General features: G+C 36.0%; 2 protein-coding genes across 3 annotated transcripts; one reads left to right on the top strand and one right to left on the bottom strand.

Annotated features, from left to right (window-relative positions):
- Nucleotides 1-120: 120 nt before the first annotated feature.
- LOC135695608 (arylsulfatase B) lies at nt 121-27,676 on the bottom strand. Its single transcript, XM_065214741.2, has 14 exons — nt 27,444-27,676; nt 26,798-26,869; nt 18,980-19,134; nt 14,958-15,014; nt 13,011-13,172; nt 11,476-11,635; nt 10,486-10,598; nt 10,226-10,375; nt 9,596-9,844; nt 8,612-8,756; nt 7,845-8,117; nt 6,211-6,776; nt 1,241-5,622; nt 121-223 (listed from the first exon to the last, which is right to left on the bottom strand). Exons 5-13 carry the CDS (start codon nt 13,128-13,130, stop codon nt 5,416-5,418), a joined length of 1,983 nt encoding a protein of 660 aa, XP_065070813.2. The 5' UTR covers nt 13,131-13,172; nt 14,958-15,014; nt 18,980-19,134; nt 26,798-26,869; nt 27,444-27,676; the 3' UTR covers nt 121-223; nt 1,241-5,415.
- On the top strand, nt 15,888-27,241 carry LOC135695609 (angiotensin-converting enzyme). Of its 2 annotated transcripts, XM_065214744.2 has the most exons (8): nt 15,888-16,229; nt 16,630-16,819; nt 18,013-18,350; nt 19,031-19,239; nt 20,040-20,151; nt 21,652-21,878; nt 25,172-25,538; nt 25,947-27,241. In XM_065214744.2, the coding sequence occupies exons 2-8, from the start codon at nt 16,634-16,636 to the stop codon at nt 26,134-26,136; spliced, it is 1,629 nt and encodes a 542-aa protein (XP_065070816.1). In that variant the 5' UTR covers nt 15,888-16,229; nt 16,630-16,633; the 3' UTR covers nt 26,137-27,241. The 2 variants fall into 2 exon arrangements, with proteins under 2 accessions (XP_065070816.1, XP_065070815.2); XM_065214743.2 differs by having other exon boundaries at nt 15,888-16,819.
- Nucleotides 27,677-27,981: the final 305 nt, after the last annotated feature.

The following is a 27,981-nucleotide window of genomic DNA, read 5'->3' as shown; positions in this document are numbered from 1 at the left end:
GGGTGTTTTTTGAGGAGGATCGGATCTGAAAATATTTGCGTTCACACGGTATCGGATCCGTATGGATTCACGATGCGCAAATTGATTCTTTATAGCGACTGAAGGCTATTGTGTCTGCCCGCATAAGATGCTTCTTGGATTTTGTTTACTTAATTTTCCACCACAACTTTCAGTAGTAGAGCCGTCTCTTCATCAGTCCAACCAAAATCTTCGCTCTTTGGTCCTTTATCAATCTCTTAATGCATTTTGAAAAAGCAGACATTTTGATAAATAGATTTGATTGCTGAGGATAAATTCGAAACAGTCTAAAGATTCGAAACAATAAATTTCTTACGAAGTTCCTCGAAATGGACATCTTCCGCCTTATTTTGCATCCGTACCTGTTTGGATCCGATCCCAACCGTTTACAGAAGACCTTTTTGGGATCGGATACCATCGTCAAAAGCGATCCCAAACGGGTACCTTAAGGTCCTTAATAGAAGGTGGGAGGCTTATTAATTTTTCGATATTTTTCTGACCCTACCGGAGCTTATTTGGACCCCCCCCCCCGCTTATTAATTTTTGGATGCAAACATTCATATCCCTTATTCATTTGTCCTTTGTTCAGGTGTGAAATTTCTGTAAGGTTTCTTTTAAATGAAGAGGTTGCATTGTACAAAAGTTTTAACATAGAAAAGTAGTATAACACCCGAAAAAATTTACATAGGCCTGGCTGATGTACACAATGATAATTAGCCTGCTCATTTTAGTAATACAACAATGCATTATTACGTGGTGATAATTGTCATTTTGCTATGGATTGTATTCAGAAGAAAATCTCATTTGACCCCAAAAAAGAATCATCACGTGATTTTTCACATTTCCGACCCCCCCCTACTAACTAGGACCCCCCGCTTATTTATTTTTTGAAAAATTTATGACCCCCCCAACTATCAAGACTTCTATTAAGGACCTTCGAGTACGGATAGCAGATCCAAATGGGATCGGATCCGCCAGGTCCTGTGTAAACGCAAAGGCTATCCGTACCACTTTGGGTACGGATCCGATCAAAAGGGGGTGGAACAAATGTCAAATCACCAAGTAGCTTTGCCAAAACGTTATTTCATGGAGGGAACTGCAAGAGATTTTCAAAATATCACTTAAAAGGTCAAATGAGGTCAAAAGGCACAAAAGAGATATCCTGATCGTGGCAAGATGGCCTAACCCATAGCATGTTTTAGAATGGATTATAAACACAAACCTTGTCCTGGGCTGAGCTACGCGACAATTGCTTCTTCTTGGTTGTCCTTTTAGGAAGTTGCAGACTTTCTATGTTCTCTAGTGGTTATAGGCACAGACAATGCTTCTTCCAGAGTCTATAGAATTATCTGGACAATAACCGCCATAACACAACATTATCCAACATGGGAAAGGAACAAAACGATTAATTTGGCAGAACAAATCGACAAGCAGCCGAGCGTGGATTTTTGTATTCACTTTGGAATAGCCTTGCTGGGGAAAGGATGGTCAGAATGAGTGAGACAACTTCCGCGCACTAGACACAATGCTCTTTGACCCCATAAAGAGGTTCAAAGTTTAAAAATCAAATTTCTCTGTTAAGGGAGACGAGGCAGCATTTGTTTGAAGTTCCGTTGGTTTTCATCATATGCACATGCGCAGTTATAATCGATGATGTTGTTTTCACTTCGCGTTATATCAAGATAAAATTCTGAGATAGGAAGGTTCGTGGAAGGAAGGTTTGCACTTTCTCTTTGCTAGAATAAAATATCATCATTAGGTACCATCTCTATCAGAAGGTTGGCTACCATGACCCTCCAGCTATCCCAAAATCTGAGGGTTTGTTGTCATGGTCATAATAAAACTGATGATGATCTATTAGAATAATAGATAGAATGGAATAAAATAATAGGACTATACACGGGCTCCGACAAAGGTTGAAAAGTGGGGGGGCCAAGGGAAAATTTGACACCCATAACAAAAGATTTTGAAAAAAACTCTATTGTTTTGCAAAAAAGTGGGGGGGCCAAGGCCCCCCTGGCCCCCCTTCGTCGGGGGCCCTGCTATAAGCCTAGATAGAAAGACAAATGAATAGAATAATAGGACTATTTTCTATTTATCTGTGCACATGCGCATTTGGGCGAAGGTATGTGGTAAACAAGGAGTTGAATAACTCATTGCTGGTAAAAAAATTAATTCTCATGGCGCTTAACAGCATGTTATCAAAGCTATTATAGATCACAGTTGCGTTGAATATATCATAGAGTTTCACGTTCACTCTTCTTTTGATATCCTTTTCTAATACCTGGCTAGATAAACTCGGATCAAGCAAGACTTTTGGAAGACAATGCGAAATGTATTGTTGAGCAACTGATGATTTCATGTGAGCAGCTCACTCACTTCGTTTCTGTGTGAAAAAGCGTGTTTGTTTTTTGAGTCTTTCAGTTTGGCTGCCTAGTAATTTATAACCTTGTGCACGTTGGACAATAACAAATAGACAAAGGAAACATCGTTTTACGTTAGAGATTAATTAAGCATCATCAATGCTTAAACATCAATGCACTTACGCATATTTATTCTAATGACTATAAACAACTTTTAATTAGACTATAGGATGTGTCGAGTGTTGAAATAGTTGGATTTGAGATGGTATGATGTTTAGACGTATTAGAATTTAAGATAAGTTAAAATAATTATAAAGATGACCTCTCTTGATTGTTGCGTTTCTGCACAGTAGAAGATTAGATATTGCGTTTCTGCGCGCGGGCGTAGCGCCCAAATCTGAGCATGCGTAGTTAAAATCAAGTGGTCTCGATTTTGCGTCCGCTGTGGGCGCCAGAATATTTACAGGGTCTCAACTTTTTTGTGCGCTCGGCCACTTGACAGCAGCACTTAACTCCGCATGCTCAGATTTGGGAGCGACGCCCGCGTGCACAAAAAATGTCAAATGGAAATCGGCCTTAAAATGTTTTGCTTATGTCATATTGGCAGGGGAGCGTTGCCTAAACATAGGCAACCTGTAATATGTTGATGAAGTCAAAAAACTCCATGACACGTGTGACAAGAGGTTAATAGAATAGAGTTCTAAAGTGATGACGTCACAAAAATCTATTTTTGAAATTTTTGAATTTGGATCCCATAGCCAGAAAGAACATCATGAAATACCTCTAAATGTGCAAAATCAGTCAAATATGTTGCGCATTGGCTGAAATATGGCCGCGTGTGTATTGGCTCTTTTCCCATCGAACCTTTGTGATTTGGTCTCTGTTCATAACTTTATGAACAGAGCCAAATTGACAGTGATTCGTTAGCAAACTTCAAACCTTCATCGGCTATATCTCAACCGATTTTAGACATATTTGGCCAATTTTGCATATTTGAAAGTATTTCATGGTGATCTTTTATGCTATGTGGTTAAAATTCTATAATTCTAGAAATAGGTTTTTGGTGACGTCACACTTTAGAACTCCATTATCCAATTCGGACTCGCTAGTTCGAGCGAATCTGTACTGCGGATTGAAGAACTAGCAAATACACAGAATGAACAAAACGTTGAAGTTACTTTTCAGTGCAAGGGTCTGGGAAGTGTTCTACAACCATCTGAACAGATCGAATGATACGTTCAAGGCAATCGACACTAAAGTGGATTCAGACATCTGCCAATCAATCGTTGACCAATCAAAAAGCGTGTGAGTGGTATTGCGCAAATCTATTGGCCAGCTTTGATCGACAGATGGCTGAAGCCACTGCGGTAGTGGGCGGCATTTGAAACTGCGAGCAAAAAGCTATCGGAAATGGCAAGAAGATTTAATTACTGAAATTGAATGACGATAATGGAAGCATTTCCTTTCGGTGTTCAAACATCTGTCGCACAAACCAAACAGGGAACAAAATTTTTCTAGCCACAGTTTCACTTCAACGGGAATACAGCCATTTGATTCAAAAGCTCCGGAATCCACGTTCTCTCTGATTGGTTTAGATCGTTTAATTATCGATTAAAGGCATTGAGTCACGATAAATAGACTGGGTATACCCTAAGTGCCAAAATCCGCTGAGTCATGATTTCCATGACTGCGATGCTATTGGTTGACCTTGAACTGGTCACATGAACTCACCTCGTACTGATTAACATAACAGTTTCCATCAATAGCAAGTTGTCAACAACGGATGCCAATATCACATGAAACAGCAGCGATCACGCCGAAACCAAATGACCCCCTATAGAGAAAGCCTATTTACCATGACTCAATGCCTTTAAGCTCGACGGTGCGTGAATTTCACTGCCGTGAAAACAAAGTTGAGCTCAATAAAGAACAGACTGCCTTTAAACAAATTGTACCGACACTGGAACGCTTTGTTTAAACTTTTACCTTTAATTTAATGTAATAGGATTTTGAGTTTTTTATTCAAGCAAGATATTGCTGTTTTTCGGACGCAGCTTTATTTTGCTGGTGCTGCTAAAAAAGATCTAGGTTGTATGTTAATTGAATTTATAAATAAACTATTTTAGTGCTGTTATTATTCAATAAAAGATAAGAATGATCTATTCTTTTTGTATCGACAATTTTACAAAATCAACGGCCTACAGTTGACAACCAGTAGCTTGATTGCACTAATTACTTTCTATGTCATTGATTTTAAATGTAGGCAGATCTAGCAATGCGTTTTCTAGTTTAATCCAAATTTAATGTACAAAGAGAGGATTATGCCATCAACAGTTACAAAAGCTAAGGCATAGTGTTTACATAAAGGTTTATTTTACATCAATGATACTTCTAACTTATAGATTTCTCAATTAAAAAAACAGACTGATATTTACCGCGCCTACGTTGATGTCTAAACAGTGCCGAAAAGTGTCCAGTCCCTACCCTCAGTACTTCAAAGTTTCAAGGACCTTTCAAGGTACACAACGAAATAAGGAGTAGCTAGGGCATTGATACATCTTTAACCATTCAAGAAAGTATGTTAGGACTTTCAAACATGGGACTGTCTTTTTTCTGGACTTGATCTCTCTGTTAAGCACTTGGAAACCATAAAGTGGATGCTTAGAAATGATTAAAATATCCAAGACAAATTTCAAGAGGAGTTGTTACCAATATGAGCCACTCGCGAATGTTCAAAAACCAAGTAAATTCAGTAAGTTAATATCAATGACAGTGGTGTAGGCAAAGGGGGATGCGAGGGTGTTGCTGCACCGAAACTCTTGGGTATACCAGCAAATACAAAAAATTTCTAGATTCTATCTATTGCAACTATCTTTTAAATTTCGAAGATTTTGAATAGCGAAAAACAATTGTACCATTCTATGATTTACTATCTTGTCACAATTTTCTTTAGCTTTGCCCCTGATCAGCTACATGTCAAATGTAGATGGATCCACAAACCTCCAAAAAAGCCTTATTTTTTTCCTAGAGTTTTCTACCTAAAATCTGTGTCAATATCATTATATTTATCGCCGATGTCATTGTTATCATACATCAAATAGTCCATGTCCTTAGCTAAGGGTTCCTCATTCAAAATAGAAAACCACCTTACTGGGTTTTCGTACATGTCATCCTCCTGATTGGGTGTCACAGAAAATTCGCCTGTTTCCTCATCATCGGTGTACAGCGGTTTCTTGTCTGCCTGTAAAAAATTACTAAGTTATTAGACAAAGACATAGCTTGGCTTCCATGTCGGTGGTGGCCGATGTTGCATTTTGTATTTGTAACTACCTTGCTTCTGATGGTAGATTCTAGGACACGGGGAAGCTGTGCTTATTAAAAAGTGTCCTGGTCCTTTCTTTCGATGTGACCACACCCCGTGATTCTTATGCCTGGAATTACAGAGAGCTGGCGACTCTTCTCACTCTGGATAATTCGAGCCACACACTGGGGTGAATCTCCTTTATAAAGATTGTAGCTTTAGAAACTTTTATTTCTGACAACATAACCAAAAATAATACCATGAAATTCATCTAAATAAGCTAAATCAGTTGAATATTCCTAAAACTGACTTCGCACATTTAGAGGTATTTTGTGCTCATTCAGGTTATGTGTGTATTTTAGTTCCGTCATCATTTAACGAATGTATCTCCATCATGATTATTATTATCATCATAACTTTTACTATCTTTATTTTTGCTGAAATCGCAGGCAGAGAATACTGTCTATGGACCATAATAAAAGTACAAAGTAGCTCTAGAATAGAAGCAACAATAGAAATTTTAAAAACCTCTAGACGAGAATTTGATTTTCTTGCAGTTGGCATCATTTGCGGTGCAATAGGTTGATGGGGCTGCTGCTGCTGTATCATTGCTTGCTGCGAAGGAGCTCCTTCGGATGCTTGCGCAGGGGTAGGTGTTGGTGTGTTTGCATCTTTATTCGCATCCTGTGATTGTTTCTCGGGTTGGCCGGGGAGTTTTTCATCGGGCGATAAAGGTTTGTGTTCGACTGGATGTCCCTCTGGTTCAATCCAAGGAGTCCAAATACCGCCATGGTTTCTAGGATTCGCATTTGGATCCTCGTCGTGCTTGTATCTCGGTTCAACCATTTCCTTCCGGTACTGTTCTAATTTCTCCTTCAGTGCTCCAAAAACTTCACTTTTTGACTCGGAAAGATCATTGTACTCGCACGGATCTTTCCTAACGTTAAAAAGACAGCCATTTGTACAATCGGGAGCTTCGGCTGGTTTCTCTCCGCAGTGCACTGATGAAGCTTTTAAGTCCGAATTTCTGCTAAGCTTGTCGTACTGGTCCCGTTCATAATCCGGTGGGTTGAACCAGTCAGTCCACTCGTCAGCTAAAGGCGCCAAAACAAAAGGTTAGTCGTCAGATTTACAGATTTGTTAACTTACAAATGAAAAACTTGCTGGCTATTTGCACCGATATAAATATTAAACAATTTCCTTTCTTTCTAACGTTGATCACGATGAACTATAAACCTATAATGTGGTAGAGAGCAATTTCAGAGTTTGATTCGAAAAAAGATGCAAAATCCACTTGGTGATCAAATCTATTGGTAGAAATTGTATAAACCAGAGAAGAAAGAGAAATGTAATGTAATGAACGATACAGAGCCCGGAAACATGGCTGCAAGTTTGTGGTTTTCTTGAGGTGGGGCATTATAACCTGAGGGTATTTGCTGGAAGAAGGTTGAAAACCTTCCAGAACAGTTAATCATTGATTAAGTTTTCTTCCTCTTGTCTTCAACTTTCTTGGTGTTGCCACCAGGTCTAAATATGCAACTGTGTGTGATCGAGGCAAACCTCCTAATCGTGAGACATAGTCATTTCGAACCATTATTTTTATGCATAGTGGGCTGTTAAGATGTGAAGGAGATAGAACAATGCTTGGGTTGAGCAGAACAGAACGAGAACTTTACATTAACTTCAAACGGCCTATACACATAACTGTAATACTGTCAACTGTAATCTGAAACTCTATATAAACATGGGTCACATTAAGTAATGCTCCTGCGCATAGTCTACTAGGTTACTACATGGACCAGGGCTGTGACTATTGTCTTCTTAATCAAAAAGGGAGCAAAAGAATTCTACAATCATACACCAGCCTTCGTTGATAGAATTATGACAATACTTGAATTCTAAGGTGAAGAAGTTTAAAATATTGTAACACTGTCACCTTATAAATTGGAGAAGGCAAGTTTCTGATGAATTATTTATAGGGCATTTTAATGAGATTTCTAAATGAGTGAAAGCTTTTCCAGTCATTGTTATGGTTCCTTGTTGTAATCAATAGGGAATTCCCCATTTGATAAGAACAAAGGATTTGATCCCCATGGGTAAAGTTCTGTAAAAAGGCCCTTACAATTTACAATTAGTAACACATTGCAAGCTATAGGACTTACGCTCTTGAAAAAGAATTTTCCATTTTCCATCTCTCAGAGCTGAGTTTCTATAAACCATGTCATCTATGTTCAACAGAAGCTCCTTTCTAGGCGGTTTTGAATTCAAAGACAAATGATTCCATATATTTTTTCCGTCTGTATTCTCATCAGGCTTGGCACCAGCAAGAGATAAAATGGTAGCATACCAGTCCGTTACATGGAGTAGCTCCTTGGATACGCGCTTCTTTTTCTTAATCAATGGACTACTGACAAATGCAGCTGCCCGAATACCACCTATGAAGGGAAAATTGTTCAAGAAACTAAACAAGATTATCCTTTGTTGGAAAATAAATTTTACGAATTTTTCGGACGAATCTCAGACGAAAAATGTAGAGAGAGATGAGAGATCAGATTGGTTGGTCTTTAACTCATTGAGTACAGAAGTACTGAGCCCCCAAATTTAGAACACGAGTTGAAAAAAAGGCATTAAGTTAGAATATGCAATGAATGACTGAGATACGTTCTTTCGCAATTCCGATGCTACAATGTTTATTTCAAAGCCCCTTTATCCACCAAAACATAGCAACTGGGAAGTTCCGACTGGAAACTGGCATTAAGGGTTTCGGGTGATTGGGCTTTGGTTCTCAATAACCTACAATAATTCCCCCTCCCCCTATGGAAAAAGCACATAGAGTTTTTTTGTCACATAGAAATTTCTGTTGGATGGCCTATTGATTGTATTATAATGTAAGCAAGTATAATCAGAAGATCAGTTTTCAAAAGGACACCTTCAAAGAGTGAAGTCTTCATTCCACGGAAAGGGTAATTGCTTCCAAAGTTTGAATCAAAGCCGTTTGAAGCTCCACCATTGTCGGTTGTAAAAATGAATATAGTGTTGTCAAGAATACCAGCATCCTTCAAAGAATCGTAAATCTGGAAGGCGGAAAGCAATTTTTATCTACTTTGAAAACGAAAAAGAAGAGGAAAAAAGAAAAAGGTAGAAGAGGAAGATGACAAAGAAGACGAAGAAAAACAAGAAGAAAAGCAAGAAGAATATGGAAAAAAAAGCAGAGGAAGAAGAAGAAGAAGAAACAGCAGCAGAAGCAAAACAATAAGAAAGAAAAAAGAAGCAGAAGAAGAATAGGAAGATGAGAAAAAAGTAGGAAGAAGAAGAAGATGACAAACAAGGCGAAGAAAAACAAGAAGAAGAGCAAGAAGAATATGGAAAGAAAAGCAGAGGAAGAAGAAGAAGAAGAAACAGCAGCAGAAGCAAAACAATAAGAAAGAAAAAAGAAGCAGAAGAAGAATAGGAAGAAGCTAAAGAAAAAGAAAGAAAGAAGATGACAAAGAAGACGAAGAAAAACAAGAAGAAGAGCAAGAAGAATTTGGAAGAAAAGCAGAGGAAGCAGAAGAAGAAGAAACAGCAGAAGAAGCAAAGCTATAAGAAAGAAGCAGAAAAGGAATAGGAAGAAGAAAAAGAATAGGAAGAAGAAAAAGAATAGGAAGAAGAAAAAGAAGATGATGATGAAGGTGAGGAGAAAAAAGAAGAAGTATATTACACTTGCAGCATTCGTTGTTCTATACATAAGAAGGAAATAGCATAAATTGCAAGAAAGAAACAACAATGAAGTTACCTTATCAATCACTATGGCATTGAAGAAAAAAAATTATAGCTCTTGGTTAAGGTGACCAAACAAATTCATCACATACAAAAGTATATTCATTGTTGATCAAGAATAACAGAATACAGAATAACAAGAACTTCAAGTTACCCTGCCAACTGATTTGTCGAGTGAAGAGACCATTGCTAAATACTTTTTTCTACCAGGGTGTTTGACATCTTCAAACAGTCGTTGCTCTTCATCAGGGGCTTGTAAAGGTGCCTTTGAATTAGCACTGTGTACAGCCAAGTGAGAGACAATCAGAAACAAAGGGCTGTTGGCATCATGATCCATAATTCGGCCTATGGCGACATCAGTGAACATTTCCGTTGTATAGTTGCCCCATTCATTAAAAACTGGCTGAAGTAGAGAAGAAAGACCGTAGTCAGAGAAACAGGCCAGAGGTCAACTAACACATTTCTGTACAGTTTTGCTCCATATTTTACAGTCCATGTGAAAGTGCTCTTCCTTCCTCAAGACAATTTTGAAAACCATTTTCAAAAACTAAATTCACCGCTCGAATACATTGACGAATAGAATTTAGATCGAAGAACAAAATGAAAATTTTAGAGTTGCAGCTAAGAACCGTCTTGGTTTATACACCAAAGCAGAAACGATACAATATACATTTATTCTTCTGTAAATCAAAATAAATAAAACTTTGCTACTGCAAAGAAAATTGGCTCGGAAATCCTCAAAAGGTGTTTTATTTGCTGAATAATAACACTTTGTTTATTATACCTTTTCACCATCACGCAGATCTAATCCAACAAACGTTCCAGCCTCGCTTGAATGATCCCAGAAGTCTCCTCTTCCAGCGTAGCATCCAAAATGGGAATCGAAGCCTCTCTTTAGCGGCAGGTAGGGCTCTGAGAAGAATCCGAGATGCCACTGAAAGAAAAATATTAAATCAGTAAAATTACGTAGATGGTAATAAAGATAAAGGCAGATGGTGTATCGGCTTAATCAAACGCCGCAAAATCAAAATGAAGCTAACGTACTTTGCCAACCAGATGTGTTTTGTAACCAAGCTCCTTTAACTGCTGTGGCAAAAGTTTCTCCTCTAAACCCAGTCCCCAAGGCTGTGACGTCATAATAACACTAGACTGCATACCTGTGAAGTTCAAAATTTTAGAAATGGTAAGATTTATCTGTATTTTTAATTATCTAAAAAACCTTGCAAGAAAAGAGCAAAGAAAAACTAAAAAATCTAATAGTAGTTAACATTCAGAAAATTATAGCAAAGATGTAAAAAAATTGTGGTTCAAGAAATTCCTTGAAAATTTAATTGCAAAATGTTTTTCATTAAATAAAAGTAAACGAGAAGGGAAAACTGTGAAAAAATTGCACGGGAATATATACACGAATTCAATCTAAAATCGACAAGCATTTTGACATTGTACAAACTGCAGTACACAAACGCTGCAAAGTGCATTATAGCGATGATTTCATGAGGACAAAGTAGGACATAAGGCTTCGTAGGACGCACAACCCAAAGATCGAAGGATCGAGAGAAAAATCTCCTCGGCTGTTCTAAACAACGAACAAAATACGTGATTCTGTCGTCGGGCAGCATTGGCTAGAAGACCCAGATAAAAACATAACAGCAATTTTAGAATGTACAATGTACATAAAAAGTGAATATTGACATGCTATAATATTGACAGAAAGAGTTCGTTGTTATCCAATGATTCCACTAGAAAAATTTCAATAGGCAAGCAGCATTGATTGGGCAACCTTTGCAGTCGAGTCGTTGTGTTTCTGATTGGCCTATCTCGATCAACAACTGAATACATATTTCCTAGTTTAGCATTTCTACTTTTGACTTTTATACACTGAAGTGTGTTAGACAAAAATTTCCACTATGTCCTAAAATTTATGGCTTTTTAAAGCAACCTTAAGGAATTTCTGTGTGAAATCTTTAAGTCTTAAGACAGCACAAAGCACACAACCACTATCACGTAAATCAAAATAAAAGAGTTTGTACGTACCGTTTCGAATTGGATATCGGCCAGTCAAAAGTGCACTTCTGGTCGGGGTGCAAATTGGTTGAACATAATAATCGTTTAATATCACCCCTTCTGCAGCAATCTTGTCAATGTTTGGCGTTTTGACCTCTGGAGATCCATGAAAGCCGACATCATCCCAGCCCTTAAAAACAGAGCGTCCTTACTTTTTTGTAACTTGTGATATCGTAACGTGAAAACGAATTCTACAAAATGTTGCAAAAACAGCAACAAACAATAGAATACGGATCAAAATAATATGATACGATACGAGAAAGTATGATATAATATGATATAATCTACTATAGTCAAATATTCATTATAATACATTACAATTTAATATAATATTATACACTATAATACAGGACAATACCGTAGGATACAGTACAACACAGTTCAATACAGTCCAATACAAAACAATACGATACAATATAATACAATACAACACAATACAATAGAATACGATACAATACCAGAGTATGATACACAGGATGACCAAATAATGGCTTGGTTTGGTTTATACTTCTGGTCAAGGACATATTTATACAAGACACGTTCAACATCTAGCTACAATCCCGGACAAAATTGTTGAGACAAAATGCAATGTCTGCAATTTTCTGCTTTATGTCACCCCTATAAATTCGAATCTTCCCCTCCCCCCCAAAAACAATGTTGGATTTGTAGTTCTATCATTTCTCTTGCAAAATCATGCATTCAACATTGAATTTGGGGAGTGGGGGGGGGGGAGTTATTTTTGAAAGGAAAGTGAAAATATAAGCTTTCCTTGAAAAGTCTCAACCATTTTTGTCCGGGATTGTAGATAATTTGAAAGTAAAATGTTGACTTCTTTCACTTTTAGATCACGCAAATGTCACTAAAAATAGCATTTTTCTAATACAGCCTAAAGCGGATTGCTTCGAATCTCATAGGACAGGATTAAAAAGACAGACAGTGATTGTGTGCCATATTGGGGGAATTATATTACGGAACGCGTATTAATTGGTATTTTCCAAAATACCTAGGTACCAGGAATTAGGGTAATAATTTACACGTCCAGCAGAGCAAGTACACAGAATTATGAGTATATATAAATTTCGGTTTTTAAAACTTTAACTGATGAGTAGTTTGAAGTCTGTTCCAATTTACTGTAAGCTTTAGAAAGTGAACACATTTATCATCAAATATGTAACATAGCACGAAATCATAAGAGCAAGCATTGATAGGTCCTTGAATAAACAACGCAACGCAAGAGGAAAACGTTATGTAAAGTTAGCACCCGTGTACCTAATACTAGTCGTGTTCTGAGCATTCACGCCTAAAGTGAGCACGGTGAAATTTGGGACTGTTAGAAAACAGTATAAGTCTGCATTAGATAAAATTGAAAAGACCAGTATGAGACCCTAGTATGGACACAAAAGCTGCGGCTATACAGAAGCACTGTATTCCAGGAAAAAAATTGAATTATTGGCAAGGTAGCACTGCAAAAACATTGGAAGTTGCCATTATGTAGAAAACCTTACCAGGTCATCAGCAACAACAAGGACAAAATTCGGCTTCTTTGGCAAACGTGTGCAGTTCGCTGCAAAGAACAGAAAACCACATAGGCACAACCAATACTCGGAGGCTGGTTTGATGATCATCTCTCAACATCCCACTTGTGAAGGGCGTCTTAGCATTGTTGCCTGTTGTTTGATAAACAGCATACATTTAATAGTTATACAACTTTAATTGTATATACAATTCTTTTACTTATAAAGAACACATTCTTTTTCAGAAATGCACTTTCGACAGATTGTATATTGTTTCTTCAATTGGTGGTATTTGAATCATATTTTTTGGTGAATTAAAGGATTTTTGTGAATAAAGCTTCGCAAATGCTGTCTTTATCAATAAATGGCACGAGAGATTTCGAAAAAGCATTTACTGTATTGTATTGTATTGTATTGTATTGTATTGTATTGTATTGTCTTGTATTGTATTGTATTGTATTGTATAGTATTGTATAGTATTATACTGTATTGTTTTACATTGTATTGAATTGTTTTACATTGTATTGAGAGGTCTCTTATCAGAGTGTAACACATTCTATTTTACTGGGCTATATTTAATTTTAACGGATATTATTGCTGTATTGCATGATATCTAAGACTTTATCAACTAGATAGAGGTGAGCTCTACTGCACATTCTCTTAGAAAAAATGTAATAAAAAACCATAAAAAAACAATATTAAGGTTATTATGTGCACAAGTTATCACGATAATCATCCCTGCTTCTGGTAAACATATACAATGCATCCTCAATTCCCAAATACCTGGTAAAAGGCTAGAAGATCCGTTCGGATAAGCCGAGAGTTACTATTATTTTTTTAAAAAAGTGTTCTTCGAGTTTCTAAAATGCCTAGTAACAATTTTGTTTAAAGTAAAGTTTAAGTATTTAAATCTGAAACGTCAAGGTAATGCTGATATACTTTTCTCTTGAAAATTCCCAGTGATGTTGACTGTCTAATGTTAAGTGGAAGTTCATTCCATATCTTACTTCCTTTTATTGATTTTGACTGATCAACCTTTTTCAGCTTTGATCTGGGCACATACAAGTTTTTGTGGGCACATACAAGAGTTCGGATGATCGAGGATAAGATTTTGTTCAGGACAAAATTATTTCAGGACGAGGGCAAAAACCATATTGCTGGTATTTGATTGATCAGATTTGTCTACTGTATGTATTGTATTGATGTTTGCATTCTCTGGTAAAACAAACACGTGAATTGGAAACTAATTTTATGTATGATGCTCAGATAATAACTGACACATCCATTCATTGATCTAACAGAAAGGTTCACTAACAGAGATTAAGAAGATAATCTCATTGGGATGTTTTCATAACTTCCTGGATTCGATTTAGGGCTCGAAATTAATTAGAGGTGTGCTTATTTTAATGTTAAGTCCAATGAAAATATGTTCGTATATAAAACATTATACCTAAAACAGTGTACAGATAAACGAAATTCGGATAAACGAGAATGCAGTGTAATTTTGAAGATAGCAATATCTCATAAAAGTAGATTAAAGTCAAAAAACGATAATCCACAAATTCATCTTAAGTTACGATCTAGGCATTTAGTTAATCTAACTAACTATATGAGGAAAAATCAAAGATTAATGATCCAAGACAGGGAAATATTTTTTATCGTCTTTCTTATCATTTTAAAAGATATAAAAGTACAGAGGCAATCAGATAAGAACGAAATGAAAATATTCGAGAAAAATTCTAGTATGATACTAGTATCATATAGCTATTGAGTGAATAATATTTCTTTTAATAACCTTCTGATTTAAAAAGTTGAAGAGAAGCAAGTCTGCTAAAATGTCCCAAAAATTATATCAAAAATCACCTTCAGCGGAGTTGAATTGGATTCCAAATTCTGTTGCAAGTTTTGCTAGGTAACAAAAGGCTTTTAAACACTTACCTTATAATACAAATTCATGTGCTTGCTCCATTCTTCCAATAAATCATGTTTACGCGACTACAAGATAGAAGATAGAAAACGAATCTTTCAAAGCGATATTAGGCTACCTAACAGCAAGGTTATACAAAAACTTGAAGGGCCTAGGCAACGGCGAGAAGTATGTACTTCTTCTGTGCAGTAACCGTGTAGGCAACAACAGCAAACCAGTGAATAGCATGCGCGGGTGTCGAGTCATGAACGGTGTTTATTTTTAGAAGGATTTTCTCAACCTGTTGATGATTATTCCTGTCCTTTCTGGATATCAATAATCTCAGGGCAAGTGGGCATCGTGCCCTCGCAGAGAAAGAAATGTGAACTAGCGGAAGGAATTTCTATCTGGTTTCAAGGCAAAAAGGACACAAAACTGAAAATGCTAACTTGAAAACTTATACTATATGCTCCGTTCAAATTGGAAACTTCATGGTTAAAACGAATTAAGTAGTTGGGTAGCTGATTAGGAAAACTAATAAAACAGCTAAAAAGGTTAAGTTAAAAAGAAAATTTAAGAGTATCTCCTACGCTTTGATATTAAACTGTGAATGTAAGATATTCCTTTTTGTTTTTCTAATTAAATGGCTTTCCATTTGCAGGCCGTTAATACAGAAAACACTTGTAAAATGAAAGAGGAAACTTTCCATCTTCATTGCGTGAGCTGAAATGCCTTTGGAATTTTAAAAATTTTCACGATATGCTGGTAGAAGTCCGGACCGAGTCTGAACAACCTACAAATTATTGACAATAATATTGTATCACGTGACGTATCGTTATTAACCAATAGCGCATTGGAAACCTTTATGAATAGACTTGTTGGTGGTCAATTCAAAAATGAATACTCTGTGCACATGATTTACCAGGTCAAAGGGATGTCGTTTTAAACAAGGGGATCAAATAAATAATGTAAAAGTAATACTTAAAGTTAAAATATAAAGTTTAAAGAATTTATTTGATATGAAATAGGTAAATGTGGTTTGATAAGCAATAGTGCAGAGAATTTTATCTCAAAACTTTGTATAGTGTTAGTGTAATGTTGATTGCAGATCGACTGAATTTTATGGATTTTTGAGAGGGTCATATAATACAGAGGCGGATATATTTGGTTTTCTATCCTATCATCAAAGACAGAATTGCTGAATTAATCTACAGATTGTCTGCCGAAGATAAAACGCGTGCGGATAAAAGCAAGATTGGTAAAACCTTAACAAAAGATGTGTTATATCTGAATCAAGTTATCAGGTAATAAAATGATCCAATGATAAAATTGATAATGAACTGATTAATGCAATCAATGCTGCATCAAGGATAGATAACAAATCACACACAGCTCCAAGATAAGGGGAAGACGGACAACTCTTAAACAACTGGAAAACGTTTGCTAGTTGATAAAGAGATTCACAATGCCAAAAATTTGCTTCAAAACATCTTTTATTCTTCTGTTTACTATACTGACCCTAACAAGAGTATCAACTATCAACGGGGAACGTGTAGAGTATGTTAGAAAGTTCTTGGAGCAGTATAACTATTACATGGCAATTTTCAGAAGACTGGCTAGTTATGTGCAATGGGAACTCGATGTAGGTAAGGTTAGTGAAGAAAAGAGAAAGAAAGCGCATCTTATCACAAACAAACTTTCTAGGAGCATGAGGATGATGGCAAGTAAAGCAGAAAAAGTTTATGAATCGGTAAAAAGCTCCAAAAATTTGCCAGAGGATTTGATGAGGCAGCTGAAATTGATAAATCAAGTTGGGACGCCGAAAGACTTGAAGCACATTATGATGACGAATAAAGTATTGAAGATAATGACCAAAATATATAGTTCAGCAAGGGTAGGTTGTTCTTATTTTGATTTGAATAAATAATATTCCCACTGAAGGAAAATTCAATATAAAAACAATACAATACAATACAACAAAATACAATACAATAGAATACAATTCAATACAACACAATACAATGCAATCCAAAACAATACAGTTGAAAAAACACAATAAAATTTACTACAAGACAATACAAGACAATACAAGACAATACAAGACAATACAATACAATACGATACAATGCAATACAATGCAATGCAATACAAAACAATACAGTAGAAAAAATACATTACAATACAATACAATTTGATACAATGCAATACAATACAATTTGATACAATACAATTTGATACAATACAATGCAATACAATACAAAACAACACAATGCAATGCAATACAATACAATACAAAACAACACAATGCAATGCAACGCAATATAATACAGTCAACCATTCAAAGGACAGATGCAGAAAATAAGTTGAAGGATATTTTACTCCATATCAAAAAACATTGATCCTAGTACAAGGTTTTTGCAGCGCATAAATCAAATATAAAATTGAAAAAAATGAATTAAATAATTTATGGATATGTTTATGAAACAAGATGTAAAGCTTCTATTCTTTATACAAAATTAAGTAGTTAAAAAATGAATTTTAAGAGAATACTAAAATTTTCCAAAGCTTGGAACTTGTTTCTTGAAACTTGGGAAAAGTTGTTGGTAATGCATTGATGATCTGTGGTTTGATGAAGTTGATATTTGAACATGCAAGTTACTCGCTTGCCTTCTAAATCTGAAATTTAACTTTACAAGGTAGAAAGACTATCTTCACTATAGGGAATACGTCCAACGCAGTAAGGTCGCGATTGACGAGATAAACAAATATGCAAAAACCTTCTTAAACAAGGCTGTTACCTTCAATAACTTTAAACAAGATAACACCTAATAACAGAAGATCAAATTAATCTGAACTTTACAAAATTAATCGTTTGTTTGCATTTAAATTGAACATTAGCTCAAATCAAACATCGAATGATGTTTCCAGTACTTTCCAATTTTAACAAATACCCATCTTTCATAACTACCAATACTTAGCCAAACTTCTGATAATGCGAAAGAAAATAACTTTAATTTTGTCTAAAGACATTGTATTGTACTGCATAGCATTGGAAGTTTACTCGTATTTCGTATTTCTCCTTTCCAGGTGCTAATGAAAGTTAAAGGTAAAACAAAGAAACTCCAACTCAATAAAGGATTGCTTCCAATAATGAACAACGTCAAGAAAGAAAGACTGAAGCTTCTTGAATGGGCGTGGAAAGCATGGAGAGATGCAGTTGGCAAGAAAGTTCGCCATTTTTTTGTGAAACTGGTTCATCTTGCAAACAAAGGTGCTAAAGATCGAGGTTACAAAGATTATGGAGTGTTTACACGCTCATGCTACGACATGGATCCAGAGAAATTTAAGAACAAAATGGCAGCAATGTTTTCGAAAGTGGAACCTTTGTACAAGAAGCTGCATGCTTTCGTGAGGTTTAGGCTGAGGTACTCTTAGAGAATATTTACATTTCATCGAAAAGTTAAAAAGAGGGTGGGGTGATTGTTAAGTGAGAAAAAATTTGGAAAGTCTTGTAATGAGCTACTCAAGTTCTTGCAGACAATGAGCATGCGCAGAAATCAAGCACTTCTATGCAGGCTCATTGACTGTAGCAACGAACGGTAGCCATAGAGATGTACTATGACAGTAGCTAAATCTTGAGAAGACTTTCGCATGCTTTCCTCCTCACAATATTCGAAAAACTCTTGAAGAATTGATGTTTCAAGATGCTTTAGTATAAAGTATAAGTATAAAACTATGTTTTGTTAGTGGACCATTGTGTTTTCCAAAAATTGCCTTTATCCTTTGTCGCACGCAGTTTTCAGCATGATTAAATACCTCTTGGGACTGATTTGGTATTCAAGTCCTCTGACATTTGCAGTACCCGACCGGCGTGCGGCGTACGGCGTACGGCGTACAGCGTGCGGCGTACAGCGTGCGGTGTACAGCGTGCGGCGTACAGCGTGCGGCGTACAGCGTGTGGCGAGCGGTCACTATTAGGTAATGTACATGTCATGAACGGCTTGTTGGTTAGATACCATAAAGATAAAAATAAGTAAAGCAAAGTAAAGCACACCTGTACTAGACGATTCACTTCATGATCCTGGTCGCTTTTTTATGCTTGCAGAGAGATTCTTGGTAATGACGTCGTCGATGAAAAAGGCATGATTCCAGCACATTTGCTTGGAATGTGGCCTTCACACTGGCAACATCTGTATAAGCTCTTGGTGCCTTTTCAAAAGAAGAAAATACCTGATGTGACAAAGAAAATGCGAGAAAAAGGCATTGGAAAAATGCAAATGTTGAAACTTGCAGAAAAATTCTTCCTGTCGCTAGGTAAAGTGTTATTGATAACTTCTACGGCTGCTTGACATAAAGAGATAGGTTTACATATTTTGTTCTTCCTAGTACTCATATTGTTCTTTTGTCTTCATCCATGTTCTTCTTTCTTCTATGTACTTCATGTTTAAATCGAATCCAATCGTTTTGAAGAAGCCCAAAGCCAGGAAGATGCAACTTAGATATAAAATTTAGTTTTTCCCACCAGTCGGTTACTCGGAGTTCACTGACAGGTTGATATTACAGATGCCTCGGGCTTTATTTGAGAAATAAGATCGACTAATTAACCATCAATTAAAATAGTCGATGGATGAAGCCAGTAAGAGAATCATGTGTGTCTTCACTATGTGTCATTACACTTGCATCACTAGCACTTATGTGTGGTTCTTTTTAGTTAATGATGCTAGGGAAAGGCTCACAAGCCTATAGCTAGGCCCTAACAAGGAAAAGGAATAAAGGATTAGGAAGCGAAAGAGGAAAGATCAAGTTTATTTACTTTTGTTCTGAAAAAAGTAAAGGGAGGAAGGAAGATTTGTGGGATAGAGTTCGTGCGTTAGGCAAAGAGATTTGGAAAGTGTGAGCACCAGAAGAGAGTCTGGTACGTTTATTGCGTGCATGTCTCAGAGCACCCAGGAACATATATTTGATCTCCCGAGAGTAATGGCTGTGGTAAAATCTATAAAAAACGGCGACTATTGAGCTTTATGAATCATCATTCCTAAAAATTCTCCTCCTAACCCTATTTAAGTAGATTGAGCCTTTTAAACTCTGACTTAACATGAAACACTCTCAACTAGGCATGAAGAAATTGCCAAAAACATTCTGGAAAAAGTCGTTGCTTAGCAAAAAAGGCAACAAGAAACTCCCATGTCAAGCATCTGCTCTTGATGTTGGCCAAGGTGATGTAAGGTAAGTTGACTGAATAAAGTAAAGTAATTAATTGTTTTTTACCAACCTATGAGGCAGAAGTGCTGGTGACCAAGAGAGATTTGCAGCATTATGGGAATATCTGCCTACCGAGCATTTGACCACGCGAGGTTTGGTCCTCACAAAGAATAAATCGAAAGAATCTTGACCATGCTTGGAAATCTAAAACCATGGTAGGGGGCTTGTTCTAATATATAGTAAAGGTTTCAAATGATGACATCAAAAACATATTTTAAGAATTTGTAAGCTAAGACCAAAAAGCCTAAAAGAAGTTCTATACAAGGCCAGTTATGTTTGTCACAAGCTGTAAAAGGCCACAGTGGGCACAGGTTTATCTCCAATCAAATATTTGTAATAGATTTTTGGCTCTGAACGTTATGAGAGAAGTAAAGGTAAGAAAAATTCATTAACAAATTTTAAATCTTTTATTGTAAATATTTTACCGAATTTTGAACACACATAAAACGGTTTTTGCGCTTTCTAAAATATTTTCTAGCATTTTTGGAGGTAATGTGATCAAAAATAAAAAAGTTTAGATTAAATTTGTACATGACGTCACACTTGAGGATATCCACACATGTTGGATGGGAAGCTACACCCTTTTAAAGTTATCTTTGGAGCCTCTACCTCCAGGACACCTCTCTTGAGGAAAACTACCATTTGGTAAATGGTAAAAATATCATTTGTAAATCAGGAAATGAATGATATTTCGACTAAATAACATACAAAATTTAAATATAAAAATGCCGATAAATCTTACAACGAGAATGGGTAGTTTAAAGGAATCACAAAATAGTCTCAACAATTTGATAAGAAGTTGAAATTTTGGTTGGCTACTAAATCGAATTGGATGAAAAAAGGGAAAATCTGTTATAATTTTACGAATTGAAAAAACCTATTATAATTTTAGAATGAATAATCTGGTTGAAGATTTTTATTCTTATTATGCTAATGATACCTTTTCAAAAGATGAAATTGCCGTAGAATGGGCATGACAACACTGAAATCTGGAATGTGACAAACAGCCAATGTGTTATAGCCAATGTGTTTTCGTCAACTTTTCTATCTGAATTCGTGGCTGATAGTTACTTAATGGTTGAGGCAGAGTTGTTTTAAAAAAGGCCGAGTGAGGTTTTGATTGCCGCCATTATATAGAGCACAGAGGTTGGTCTATATAATGTGCCATTACATAGAGCACAGACCTTTAGAAAATTAGCGCACTTCAAAAATTTGTGGCGGGTCTCAAGCCCCATGACGTTGGTTCGTGTAACTATACTGATAGATAATGTTGTTTAATAATGCTTAGCAATGTTAATCAAGGATGATTAGTGATTATGATCGAGGATGATTAGTGATGCTGATCGATAATGACTTTTGATTGTTGATGCTGATCAAAGATGGGCGATTTTAACTGAAACGACATTAAAATTGTGACGTTTTCCAATGATGAGACGATTAAAACTACATTTTATTAATTTCTAGGATGAAAATGCCATGCCTTGGTCCGTCACAAGAAAGCCTTGTTACAGTTCACCATGAAATGGGTCATATACAGTATTATTTGTCTTATCTTGAACAGCCTTATGTGTTCCGGGTAGCTGCAAACCAAGGCTTTCAGGAGTCTATTGGTGATACAGTTGCTCTTTCAATCACAACGCCAAAATATCTACACGACCTTGGACTTATACCTCAACACCATGACGATCAAGGTAGCTCAGCCATTCATTCCTTAAAACATACATCTTCCAGATATCGATCTATAGGCTTGCAAACAAATTTCTCTTTAAAAATTCTTGCATACCATACGGTACAGCTGTTTTTGGATTCCCCTGGTGTCTTCGACGATATGTTCGAACGTTCCGATAACAAAAATGTTAGTTAACCCAAAAATTTGCTCTAATGCATTTATGGCTGGAATATCTGTGATCAAACTGTACTTCAAACATAAACTTTTTAATAAGGAAGTGTCATGTTTAAAAGAAATACCATAACTCTAAAATATTAGACAGGACATATAGCCTGACAATCTGACATTCAAGCTAATGTTTGCTTTCTCAACGGATTCTGGTAGTAGGGAGCTCAGGCTTTCATAATCTGCCAGGTGACTTTTTTGAAAATGCCTGGATGTCACGTGACAGATGACGTCATTTAACTGCAAAAAGTCAGACAAAATCATCGTTAGCTCCTCACTGAAGGGTTATTTTTTAACACAACTTACATATATTGACTCGTCTCATTACAAGCTTTCAAATGATATATATTTAAGCAAGATTTGCCAACATAAGTATTTTCATTATGACGTCATAGCAAATTTTGCATGACGTCATCAAATATTTTGTTGTCATAAAATGATACGTTAAGCATAATTTTGTTTTAATATGACGCTGGCTGTCAGCAAAAGCTTTTCTTTCATATGTTTTTCAATCAAAATAATTAGTATTTAGTTCATTTAAATTGAATTTGTGCCAACAGCAATAGCCAAAGTTTAAATAAAGAAGTCGTTACTATCTGACGAGTGAGTCACTTCTTCCTCCGAAGTTGCAAAGTCTTGCTCCCACTTTGAACCGGACAATGATTTCTCTGCATCCGCATTTGAATGTTACACTAAATCGAAAGAATGTCTTGGCAATATAGGCTATCCAAGATATCCTACCGATGTGCTGAAGGTGCATGACTTTTTTCAATAAGGCTATCTTCTGCTGCGAAATAAGGCCATCTCATAAATAAAATACTCCATCTGGCATTTTTCTGATGGTGGATTTATATATGGATTTGGCTCCTTGCACATGAAATTAAGAAGAACAGCTTTATCTCCTTGTCACAGTACACCTTCAGGAGTTGCAAGACTAGAGTTTTGGTTTTGATGGGATATGAAAATGCCTTTTCGATAGAGGCAGCCTTGCCAATCACGAAAGCTTGGTGGTCTTCGTTCATTATTGAGACTGCTTTCGCTGTTTTCCTGGATCTTTGTGCCACAGAATGCAGCTTAAATTTCTGACTATACTTTCGTTGCCAGCAACAACCTACAATTCGAGCAGAATAGCTCATTTCTTCGAGATATTTCTTCCATGTTAGCGCTAATGTCATCAGTCCGTGAGAACAATTTGTAAAAACGCCACCAGAAAACGCCAGATGGAGATTTGATGAGACGGCCTGAGTTCGTAGCATCAAACCCAAGGAAACATTCAGTGTTTGGTTCAAGAACATCCATGGATGTGCTAATTCTCCTTATGAGGCTAAAGCAATGGAAGTGGAAACAAAGTCAACGCTAAATATTTAGAAACAGCACACGAGCAAGCAAACGGCAAAAGAGAGTCATCAAGACAAGTGCATATTAAAAGTGGAGAGCAAAAGATATTCCAAAGTAAGAAGAGTATTTTTACATTGATGAAAAAAAGAGAATCTTATGAGACTTGCTCCCGAATTCTTTCGAAGCGCTGAGGGTCACAGGCCCCTGACAATTCAATTTATCGTCGCATCGGAGACTTCAAAAAGCAAGTAGAAGTCTCTTCAAGATGTAACCACAAAAAGGCGGAAACCAGAATATTTTGCAAGGTAACTCGAAAGATGCAAAAGTAGTTGCTGTTGCAAAAGAAACTGATTTATGTGTGCTGCTTGTTCATGCAACACAGAAGTGCAAACCCACAAATTAGCGGTTTATGTGCATAAATAACAAACAAATCGTCAAGATTTGAGGCATCGCTGAAACTTTTGGTTCCAAAATTTGCTGTATTTTATCACAGATTAATGGAATTGTTGGCTGAGACAACTGCATATATATAAGCACAACATTGATAAGGTTACTGTGAAAAAAGCTAACGAGGAACCAGAAACAAGTCATCATTAAAAGTCTCTCCGAAGGAGTTATCGCAAAAGCAAAGACATTCGTGAAACAGCAGAATATAGTGGAACAACATATAGAAGCTATTTAGGGACAAAGATATTTAGCAAATCTGAAAAAAATCATCTGCAGCAGTTCCAGCAGATCCATAATCACTCAATCAGAAAAGAATTATATTGTATCAACTTAACAAGGTTATTTTGGCTACACTGTTTCGGTGCAACTACTACAAGACATGTCCCAAAAGCCTGATGTTGAAATTTGGACGACATACTCGACCGTTTAAAGTCTAAATGGTTCGCAGGAAAGCAGCTTCCTCATCTCCGAGAGCTTCCTTTACATCACAAGAATATGAAGGTGACGCAGGAGATGAATTTACCAATGAAGAAAATCATACACTTTCATACCCAGCGCTAAAGACCTATAGTGCGAAGACATCTTCGACAGTCTATAATAGTGCGAAGATATTTTCCGACTTAGCAACAGTCAAATGCAGATGCAGAGAAATAATTGTCCAGTTCAGAGTGGGAGCAAGACTTTGCGACTTCGGAGTAAGAAGTGACTCACTCGTCAGATAGTGACTACTACCTGTTTCGAACTTTGGCTATTGCGGTGGGCACAAATTCAATTTAACTGAACTAAATACTAATATTTAATTGAAAAACATATGGAAGAAAAGCTTTTGCTGACAGCCAGCGTCATATTAAAACAAAATTATGCTAACGTATCATTTTATGACAATAAAATATTTGATGACGTCATGCAAAATTTGTTATGACGTCATAATAAAAATACTTATGTCGGCAAATCTTGCTTAAATATATATCATTTGAAAGCTTGCAATGAGACGAGTCAAAATATGTAAGTTGCGTTAAAAAATAACCATTCAGTGAGGAGCTAAAGATGATTTTGTCTGATTGTTTACCGTTAAATGACGTCATCAGTCACGTGACATCCAGGCATTTTCCAAAAAGTCACCTGGCAGATTATGAGAGCCTGAACTCCCTACTACCAGAATCCGTTGAGAAAGTAAACATTAGCTTGAATGTCAGATTGTGAAGCTATATGTCCTGTCTATATCAGTGAAAGAAACTCCTGATAACGATATCAACTGCCCTTGTTATTTTTATTTAATTGTAAAATGGTTTTTTTATCTTACAGAGGAAAGCATCAACTACCTAATGAAACAGGCATTACAGAAAATTAGTTTTCTTCCCTATGCATACATGATAGAAATCTGGAGGTGGGATGTCTTCTCTCGGAAGATCCCTGCAACCAAATACAACCAACACTGGTGGATGCTTAGAAACAAATATCAAGGTGTCAAGGCCCCGGTGAAAAGAACAGAGGAGGATTTTGATCCTGGTGCATTTTTTCATATTGACAAGAATGTAGAGTACATCCCATATTTTTTCAGTCAAATTCTGCAGTACATGACACAGAAAGCATTATGTAAAACTGCAGGCCATAAAGGAGAGCTCCACACATGTTCCATTTATAAATCGAAAAAAGCTGGGAAACAGCTAAGGTAAGTGGATGAAAATGTCTAACAACTAAAATTGTGTTGGTTTTTGCTAATGAACCAAAGTTTCCCCATGCAAAAAAAACACTAACCAAAAGAACCAAAGAACCAAAGTTTCCCCATAAAATACACTAATAAGGGGCCTAAATCACTTCAACATTATTACCTTGAAATCTTTTTGTGGCCTGAGAAAATTGATATCTCCTATGATAGGGGCTTGATTACAGTTAGTTTGAATTACATTCAGCCTGTTGTTTTAATGAGTGGGGGAAAGTGGCCCTGTCAGCTGCATTTAACAACATTGAATGTTCCATTGATTAACTCTTTCCATGGTGACATCCATTGCAGTAGACTCAGCTGTAAAATATACTTTATTCTGCATACTTAAACTATTAAACTTTAACCTTTTTTCAGTTCTATGTTGTCAATGGGAAGGTCTAAACCATGGCAGGAAATTCTCAAAGAAACAATTGGTCAAAGTGACCTGGATCCCAATGCACTTCTGGAATATTACAAGCCCTTAGAAACATGGCTTGACAAGCACAGAAAACAACATGGGTACACATTAGGATGGGAAATCAGCTCAAATATTAAACAAGGATGATCATTATGAAGTTATTTTTAATTCTGTAAAATTCTCTGTGATTTTTTCCAGGCAGTGTATTAAATGCATATAGAAATGTGTATATTTAGCCACAAGTCTTAAAGACCTAGCTAGTTATTTATTTCATGTCATTGTTTTTGTTTTAATAAAAAAAATTTAGCAACAAAAAGAACAGTCCGGTTGGGATTAAAATGACAGTCAAACAAAAGTTTGCTCCATTGAACTTTAGTCAAGGAATAGATATGATTTGTATAGGTTAGAAATGCAGGTAGTTCTTATGGGCATCTTTCAAATTAAGGGGAAAAACATGGAACAAACTTATTTTTGACTTCAAAAATACTTAACATACCTCAGTATCTCTGGTATGGTTTGATATGAATGGATGAATATAGATTTCAGAATGCCAAGAAATTCATTAGTTTCTTATCATTTACAAATATGAATTCTTTGCAGTATTTTAGTGCAGATGTGTGTTTAAATTCCTTTTTTTAGCCATCATTTCTACTTTTGGCTGGAAGGCCTTTGTATACTTGTAATTGAATGATTATGCTTTTTCCAAAACAAAATGCATTTTCAACAATTTATTATATGATGACCCAAAATCAAAACAAAACATTTATTTGACAAAACAATATAATGACAATATAATTTCTTTAAGCACCTTTTGTCTGTGAGCCCTTTTTTTCTTGAAATTGCAAGTCCACATCAGCTACATACTGCCAATTAGCGAAACCTGCATATCGAATAAAATTATGTATGTATTTATGTATGTATATCATAGAGTTGAAGAAAATAAGACTACATGATTTATCTCTACAAGCCTGTTTCATGAGTAACTCGTAAATTTGGAATTCAGAATCTTGGGCCCATTGCAAAGCTTCAAATGTTGATAGGCTATGGATAATGTTTGATGGTATTTATAATATTTCCTTAGCGCTATCAGTTTTTTAAAACTTTGTCAAATACAAACTTTGTGTCAAAATTGCATGAAATATTGTTGACTGTAAAATTCAAAAATAGACTGATTACAAAAAAATAGTCTTGTAAATTTGGATCAAATTATATTTGTATATATAACAAAAAAATGACTTTGAAGAACTTAGAATAGAGTGCTCTTTTCTTAAGGCCTGCTGGGCTTGACTATTCAATCTCATGATTGTTGTGTTTGCTGTGCACATTTGATTTGATTTGATTTAAATTTCTCTGTACAAAGTGTTTAGGGATGATTGGGTTCGTTCGAATTCAGATCAAACAGAGAAATCTGTGCATAAATCTCTGTTTCATACAATATCAAAATAAAATTTCACCTCGGTTCCTTTCTTCAAGTTTCTTCATGCATTGGTCATTAATTCCATGCTCATAAAAAACCGGCCTAATTTTTTTAAGCGCGTACCATTCAGCGCCAAATTCATCTTCAGATTCGAAGCCTTGCTTGAACTGCTTGAAATGTGTTGAGATGAAAATCATTGATAAGAAATAAATTATCTCTAGCGGTTTTTTCCAAATTCCTTGCGTTAAAAATTGTTTTTCTGAAAATTTCCGCATTTGAAATATGGCGGCATATGATGAAAAAGAGACTTGATCTCGTAATGGAACTTGGTCACGTTATCATAACGAGCCCAAGCCACTGATCTAAAGCAATGAGGTAGACATTTTATTTCAACCTCATTGTTCTTAAGTGGCAAAAACCAGTTTGCTGCAAATTGGTTTTTAAAATTGTATAAATTTATAAAGATAAGGTCAAGGGTCAACTTCGTTGAAAAATGATGTTAACTTGTCAGATATGTTGTTACCTTTCAAAGCAGAACTCAAAAATTCTCATCTCATGCTCTCGAAGAAAACCTG

This window comes from Rhopilema esculentum, chromosome 2 (genome assembly GCF_057945365.1).
Source record: "Rhopilema esculentum isolate cy_ngs chromosome 2, ASM5794536v1, whole genome shotgun sequence".
NCBI lineage: Eukaryota > Metazoa > Cnidaria > Scyphozoa > Rhizostomeae > Rhizostomatidae > Rhopilema > Rhopilema esculentum.
Note: the sequence above shows the minus strand (reverse complement) of the source record. Positions and strands in the feature narration are given on the sequence as shown.